Genomic DNA, 7,977 nt, shown 5'->3' on the forward strand with positions numbered 1-7,977 from the left:
TTGTCAAGAGCAAAACTTATTGGAGAAAATTAGAAAATGAATGGTTTTAAGTTCTTATTGGTTTTCAAAGTATTCACATAAGGGGCTGAGAATAATCCTGGGACTCAAAAGGCCTAGACTACTTTGTAATCTTTTCACACAACCCAAAGCCAAACATGGGCTATACTTTAAAATAAAAAAAAAAGTTACTAACAATTGGTGGCTCGGTGGGCTCAAGGGGATGAGGCAATCTCAGCTTACCATTGGCTGGGAAGAGGATCTCTTGACTTTCTACCTCTTTGGATTACATTTTTAGCTGGAGTTTAAGAGTAGTTGTCTACGTCTATTTCCAGGTAACAGAGTTCCCTAAACTACCCTCAATTCCACTGTCCACTGGTAAGGTTATATTGTTGAGAGGGCTAGGGTGGGGGCGGAGAGAAAGCCAGGGGGCTTTTGCCTGCTTTAAAATTAGACCAATGAGGGCAAGAAAGAGGCAGGTTCAGGTGCTTGGTAAACGAAAAGCAAACTTCTTTATTGTACACAGTACAGAATATAACGCAGCTTGGCAGGATGCATACGGCCCTGCGCAGGGGAAAGTATTTCAAATCAACTGGCAGGTTAAAGCCTTTCTGCACTGTAGACTTTCCACACTCTGGAAAAGAAGCAAACAAACAAACCCCAAAGAACCCCCGAAAAAACCAAAAACCATCCGGGAGGTGCATGAGTCCAATGGGAATGCAATGGTGATGCTGCTGTCCTACGCCCGGTGACAGCACAGGCCACGTAAGTTACAGCAGGGGAGGGGTAGCTCAGGCTACAGAGGATTATTTTCATATTGCTAAGACAGCATAAATCCATTCAAAAAAAAAAAAAATCCAAACCAGGGTAAGTAAAGAAAGGAAAACCAAATCTATACAGCATTTACAACAAATAATATATCTCTAGCCAGCTGGGGGTAAAATATGCATCTATGTATAGACTATGTGTAGGTTAAGAAAGCTATAAATATGGTTTAGAAAGAGTCCTTTGATTAGAGTACAACGCTAATTAAGGCCCAAGCTACAGGTTTACCACCTTTGTGGGCTAATTAGCTTCCAATAGAGGAGAATCTCACGTTTCCATAGCTATAAAGTGCACCCCTTACCCCTGTGAACCTCTTCACAAATGTGCTGTCGGTCATAAGGGGGACAGTTTGAGACTGTGGAGTGCTCCATTGATAGAAAAGCAGTTCAAACATGTGTCTCTCACTCACGGAGTCAGCACTGCCTCCTTCACATACGAGGAACAGTGTAGTCCTTCTTCATGTGCTAAATGTCATGGGGAGCACAGAATTCTACCAGCAGAGCAGGCAGCAAGGTACCACCAGTAACTTTTCCTCTACTTTGAGCTCAACTTTCACGTAGCTTTAGCTTGGTTGTTTAAAACTTTTCCAATATAATACAGCAATGAGAATAATTTCTTTTTTAAAAAAGGCAGGAATCTAGAATGCTAGCACTGTTGCTTACCTGTCAGTTACACACGTAAGTCTCAAACCCTACTGAATCATACAGGTAGGGTCTAAAGTCCAAGATTTAAAGAAAAAGGAAAACAAAACAAACTGATGAAATGGAAATTGTCATCAGTCATGCCCAGGGAAGAATCCCAAGGGTTCTCGCCAGGTGACCAGGTTTCCAAAGGACATGACACATGTTATATACATATGCTTTCCAGAGAGGGCATGTTAGTGAACATGGGGAACTATACACAGAGAATCTAAGCTTGTGTCCAGGCTGCCCTGCACACTTCAAAAATGTACAACTCAGGTGCAAATGTTCCATCAGGTTGTCTGGTGCAGAAAGCACAAAGCAGGCAACATGGCGGGCTTTCACATGGCCAAGGGGAAGCCTCAGCAAAGCCCCTCTCAAGCTGCAGTATCTTCATAAGTTGGCACGGCCCTGGCTAAAGGACACAGTGCACAGTTACCAAAAGGTTTTTGTTTTTTGTTTTTTTGCTTTAAATACCAAAACTACAAAAATCAGTTTATAAACTGTTTTCCAAAACAACCACCAAAACAAAACAATCCCCAAATCAAGGCAAAACAAAATACTGTCAAAAGTGTTAATCGCCCTTCTCCTAAAATAAAAGTCATCCACACTCAGCCATGTGATTGGGAAGAGAAAGGGTGCTTGCTCTACTTGGCGACCACATGGCTGATGGTTCCCAAGAGTAGCCATGGTTTATGATTTTGAGAACCACGGAGTGGGCTACAGCTGTTCTAACTGCCCCCCCTTTTTCTAGACAAGGGGTAATATTTCAGATTCAGCTAGAAGAGCTTTCCATTGTTTAAGATACATTTTTAACCCTTAATGGTTTGAGCCTCCCCAACTTAGCCTACTTACTTTTCTATGGGTTTGTGATTTTTCGACAAATTGTGCAAATCAGAGCCCTTCTATGTAAAGGCATTTAGTAGTCCATGATCGATGCAGATTGTCACATACTGTGTCCCGTTTTGCGGGTACTAACCTGAACAAGATATTGCTTTGCATATATTGTCCATGGTAAGGAGACTCCATTTTGATCTCTTCCCAGAAACCTCATCAGAATCAGAGTTGAGGCACCAGCCTTTTGGTGGTTTTTTGCCCCTCCCTGTTCCCACTCCCCAGCCAATGTATCTGTCTTTAAGGGTGCCAATCCAGAGACGACTTGGGTTCTCCAGATCATACTCAAAGGGCAAGCTTTAGGAACAGTCAAAAACACAAACAAAACCACTGCCCTCGTTTGCCTGAATGGGAACTGCTAGCTCTAGGGTTTGGCCACTCTGCCACTCAGAAACTTAGTAAGCAAAGCCTTCGGCATAGGGGAGGCTGCTGCAGCGGTCCATGTCCAGGAGGTAAGCAGGGCTGTCTTCAAAGTGGGTCAGCGGCAGGGTGTCCTCCTCGCTGAGGTGGCACTCGGACTCTGCCTTCAGGAACGGACGCTGGTTATCCGGGAAAGCCATGGAGAAGAGGGCATCTGGGTCACAGACAAATTTGTAGACGTATCGCTCTCCAGCCACCTGAGGGAGAAAACACACCTTACAGGGCCCAGTTGGAACAGGGCATGGGATCAGGGGAAGAGAACAAGGTATTCCTAAGTCACAAAGCCAGGGACCAAAGGAGCAGCTGATTACCCCCATCACTCAGACTTATTTTGAGAAATCCTGGGAACCTATTAGCTGCCAAGTATTTTACTGACACTACAGCAGTTAAAAAAGAAGGTATCTGAATTTCAAATTCACACTAGATGGACTCTTAAAAGAAAATTCCCACTTTCTGTCTTCCAGTGACAGCTTTGAAAGCATGGTTATACTGAGCCTGGAGTTTGGTGTTCCAAAAAGGTGTAAGGACTGATAGGTGCAAGGCAGAAGCCTGACCATATTTTTGGTCACCTCCAGAGTTTACAGTCTTCACAGTATGGCCTTGTTATTTTGAAAGGTTAGAAATCTGATGAGAGAGAGCCTGTGCAGAAGCCTTAAGTCTGTTCTGAAGCAGAAAAGAATTGCTTTTGGCTTACCCTGCAGTTTTAAATGACTCATCGCATGGCTCTGTCACACTGAGGGAACCGCTAACTACCTTTCTATGGGTTTTCTGCATTATTATATTAGAAGCAGAAGGTCTTGGTTATTCAAGGGCCTCATGGTATGTGGCCGATGAGCCATCTGTGTCAATGGGATCACCTTCTCTCTGCTGGTTGTTTAGCAACAGTACAAGAGGCATCTAATACCGAAAATCAAACCCAGTAATTGGCTTCTGTCTGGCGACGCAGAGGGGCAAGGGAAGGCACCCAAATTACTGATAAGATAAACATTTTAGATTTAAGAATTCAAACTGTTGAGTTTAATCTTGCCCTTCAGTCATTCTGCTGTGATTCTAAAATCTTTTTTTTAATTGAACAAGTATGGCTCTGCTTCCAAATCTCTATCAGTCAACCATCTCTAGTTAGTGTTGTATGCCAGTTTTACCTTAAAGCCCAACCCTGAAAATTAGTTTGTGTGGAAGAGTGAGGCAGGAGAGCACAGTGGAAATAATCCTAGATCAGAAGCCGGGAGCTGCCAGCTTCCAGTCTTGGTTTAGCCACTAATGAGTCTTAACCTCTGTGAACCTCAATTTTCCCTTCAAAAATGGAGGGTATGGCACTACAGCTTTTCTAAGTCTCTCTACACACTGACGGGCTATCATTCACCTTTTAATCAGCTCTCATTTACTCGTGAGTCATATAACAAATAAAATAATAACCCCTTCCTTACATTGGATGGCACATTATTATTTCTGAAATATTTTCAAATATATTACCCTGTGGGATTAAAGCAAGAATTATTATCTACATTTTTATTAGAAATAGAGGCTTTGGGAGATTAAGTGACTATCTACATTTTTATTAGAAATAGAGACTCTGGGAGATTAGGTGAGTTTCCTCAAATCATACAGCCAACAAATTGAAGTGTTAGGATCTGCGCCCACGAAGCCTCATTCCTGGGCCTTCCTGTACTCTTTGCCTATTTATTCTCAGAAATGAAGTTCTCTTCTACTCCCTTAGAAAACACAGAAGCTAGTCATAAGGACAGCTCATTTCCATTGGTTCAAGTTACTGTGTCCTGGGTTGCATCTCCCCGTGTTGGATGTGGAGTTGGGAACAGCAAAGGAATGATGGCTCTCCCACCTGAACTTAGGATTTGACCTGATGATATCAACTCTAAGGAGGACAGGGGACAATGTGGGGTGGCTGCTGATGGCTATGGCGTTTCTTTTTGGGGTGATAAAATGTTCTAAAATTGATTGTGGTAATGGCTGTACAGCTCTGTGAAACCACTGGACCGTATACTTTTAAAAAAGGAGGGGTAGGGTAGCGGACCACCTGTCCTACAGCATTTAACTCTGTGTCAAGCACTGAAGTTAAACCTCAATTTCTAACCCAAGGGAACTCATACTCCAGTGGGGGGTAGCAACAAGAAAAGAGTTATTTGAGACACAGTGAGAAGAGCAGTGGTAGGAACAAGTACTGGTGCCATCAGAAGCAGCAAAGGGGACCACCCAACCCATCTGAAATGGAAAGGTGATGACTGAGACAGAAAACAAGGAAGGGCTGGCCAGGTACTGAGAGCATTAGGAATGTTCTAGGTCTTAAGGAAGATGTAATTTAACATGTGTTTTCCATTTTATGGTATGCTTGATAATGTACATGTATGTAACATGTATTCTCTGGCAAACAAATACTGCATTAAAGTAAAAGGTGGCTATGCTAGTGAAAGCCGTCAAGTTTGAGTGAAGAAACGAGAGCTGGGTGGTAACCAGAGTGGGAATAGCCTCAGAGGCTGTATGAAGCACTAACAAGTCTAGAGTTTATCTAGAAAATCACAACGAGCTGTTGAGTATTTTTTAAGGTGGCGAGGAGAATATAGGGTCACATTATTACCCACCTATGAGAAAGAGGAATCTGGCGTCTTGTAGACAAGTTCTCAGCAGTTTTGCCCATGCTTCTGCCAAGTTCATCTTATTGGCTACTGCCAGGTAGACTGCCTCAACATATAAATGACAGGATCTGGGCAACTGTACATTACGAATCTGGTAGCTAAGAAAGACTTGCCATTCCCATCTTCTACTTCTCCATGGGATGCTGAGACTGTGGCCCTCGCTACCTATCCCACTAAGATTTTTGTACTGATTTCCTCAAAATATGCTTCATCCTTTATGCCACAAAGAGCAACCTGCTACCAGGTGACTCTGCTGCCATTCTACAAACTTTGAGTTTTTAACTTCAGTTCCAGTTTCTGTAAGTCTGAAAGAAAAATCAGATGTTCTTATTCCTCTAACACTTCTGAGCGTATCAAACTAACAGATTTGGAAGTCTAGGTGTTTTAACAACTAGAGACTTCAACCAAGCTGTTGAAGTAGAGACCTTCAAGCTGATTCCCTGGAGTCCCTTTTGGATACAACAGTTGGCCTAAGTTTCTGGGAATTCTCATAGATAGAGGCAGTTTCGGGAAAACAGAGGAGCCTAATTTTCCATTGTGTGTTCTACATTCAACTTCTAGTTTCCACATACCCAAGAGCATGAAACGTACCCTATATCTCATTTGATTCTTGTCTCAAGATTGTTTCCTACCACAGAATCACTTAGAGGGTTAACATTTTCTCCTAGTGATGACCACCAGTCTCACTACAGAAGCCCTCGACTTTTTCCTTAAAAGAGACCAGAGTGGGCTAAGGGTCTTGTATAATGGCTCACCTTCTGCATGATGCCCTTTTCATAGTAATAGCGGAGAGAGCGGCTCAGCTTGTCATAGTTCATGGCTGGCCGGTTCTTCTGGATGCCCCAGCGCCGAGCAACCTGAAGAGACAGTAAGGTGAAGAGCAATGAAAACGCATTCCCTGGGCCCTGTGTTCTCTCCCAATCCCAGCAGAGCCAGTTCTGTAACCTGATTGCTTTGGTCAATGATCCACTACTCTGACCTGGAAGGGAAGGCATTTAGCTCCTTCCAGACCCAATGTTCAACAAAGGTGATGATTCAGTGACGACTACTAAGAGGTGAGACCTAGAGATGGAAGAATCCTAGCACTTTAAGATTGCAGAGGGCTTGGCTAACATCCCAGAGGATGTAGGCCCTCTACTGTTTCTCCACGTATGAATTATTGACCAATACCCATAGACCATTAACATGTTGCCATTAAGTGCTATGGTTTCTGTAGCAGTCAATAAGGAATAATTAGAATGGTCATTCCTGAAACATTAGAAACACACTAGTGAGTTGCTAATGGGCCAGCAGAGCAAAAGTTCAATTCTAATAAGATTGGAGGGGGGCTGGGAGATGTTTACTTATTGCAGCTCACGGACTAAGGGGGAATCAGATCATTTCAGCCTGCTGCCATCCAACCCCACGCTCCCAGCAGACTTGCAGAATGGACATTAGAGCATGTAGCACCATTATCCACTTAATGAAAAATTCACAGGGCTTTCCAAACAGTTCTGAAATGCATTATATCCAACCCAGTCCACCTGAGGTGTGCTGACAGGGCAATATAATTGGAGCGCTGGGCACAGAAGCCTTATAGCAGGAAAACTTCCTAGTAGAGTTTACCCAATTATCACGGCAGCCAAGCAATTTCTGTACTCAAGCATATCAACTCCCAAAATCCTACTTATGAGAATGACTGTCAAGGTAGGAGAATAACCCTGAAAATGTGAGTTCTACTCAGAGGTTTTCAAATGTATGCAAACCATGGGTCAGGGGTCATGTTTTGAGCATTTTAGGTCAGTTTTGGAAACTTAAAAAAAAACAAAAAACTAAAAAACTATATTCCTTCGATATTTTATTTTTATCTTCTGAGATGGAGTCTCACTCTGTCACCCAGGCTGGAGTGCAGTGGCATGATCACGGCTCTCTGCAACCTCTGCCTCCCAGGCTCAAGTGATTCTCTGGCCTCAGCCTCCCGAGCAGCTGGGATTACAGGTGTCCGTCATCATGCCCGGTTAATTTTTGTATTTTTAGTAGAGATGGGGTTTCACCACGTTGGCCAGGCTGGTCACAAACTCCTGACCTCAAGTGATCCACCTGCCTCAGCCTCCCAAAGTGCTGTGATTATAGGCATGAGCCACTGCGCCTGGCCCCTTCGATATTTTAAAAGCCAAATGTTAGACACGGAGTAGGAGGCAGAGAGAAAACAGCATTTCACATAAACCTTTTCCTTAAAATATCTGGGCAGAATGAAAGCAACATCTTCTAAATTCAGGATTCTAAAATGACCTTTAATAAAAACCAAAAATTATCTGATAAGAATGCATCTCTCTTAATTACAATAATAGCAATGATTCTACTCTGCCTTGCAAGAAACCCTATGAAAGTTCAATTTGTTCAATTGCTTCATGTCCCCACAGGAGACACCATGTCTTGGGTCTCCTCTTTTCTCCATATGGTACCCACTCAACTCTACCTTTGAAACAGCCGAAAAGGCGAAATTAACCAAAAATTACATCCTGGTGACT

At 43.1% G+C, this 7,977-nt stretch overlaps 1 protein-coding gene across 1 annotated transcript in view; it reads right to left on the reverse strand.

Annotated features, from left to right (window-relative positions):
• Window positions 1-483: 483 nt before the first annotated feature.
• The window catches only part of ETV5 (ETS variant transcription factor 5), a 66,826-nt gene continuing 59,332 nt past the window's right edge, over window positions 484-7,977 (reverse strand). The window contains exons 12-13 of the mRNA XM_017866451.1: window positions 6,223-6,324; window positions 484-3,013 (exon numbers count right to left, since the gene is read on the reverse strand). Of these exons, the coding sequence (XP_017721940.1) occupies window positions 2,792-3,013; window positions 6,223-6,324 (324 nt within the window). The 3' untranslated portion in view covers window positions 484-2,791. The remainder of the gene's footprint in view (window positions 3,014-6,222; window positions 6,325-7,977) is intronic.

Source organism: Rhinopithecus bieti, unplaced genomic scaffold (genome assembly GCF_001698545.2).
Source record: "Rhinopithecus bieti isolate Rb0 unplaced genomic scaffold, ASM169854v2 scaffold_2432, whole genome shotgun sequence".
Lineage (NCBI taxonomy): Eukaryota > Metazoa > Chordata > Mammalia > Primates > Cercopithecidae > Rhinopithecus > Rhinopithecus bieti.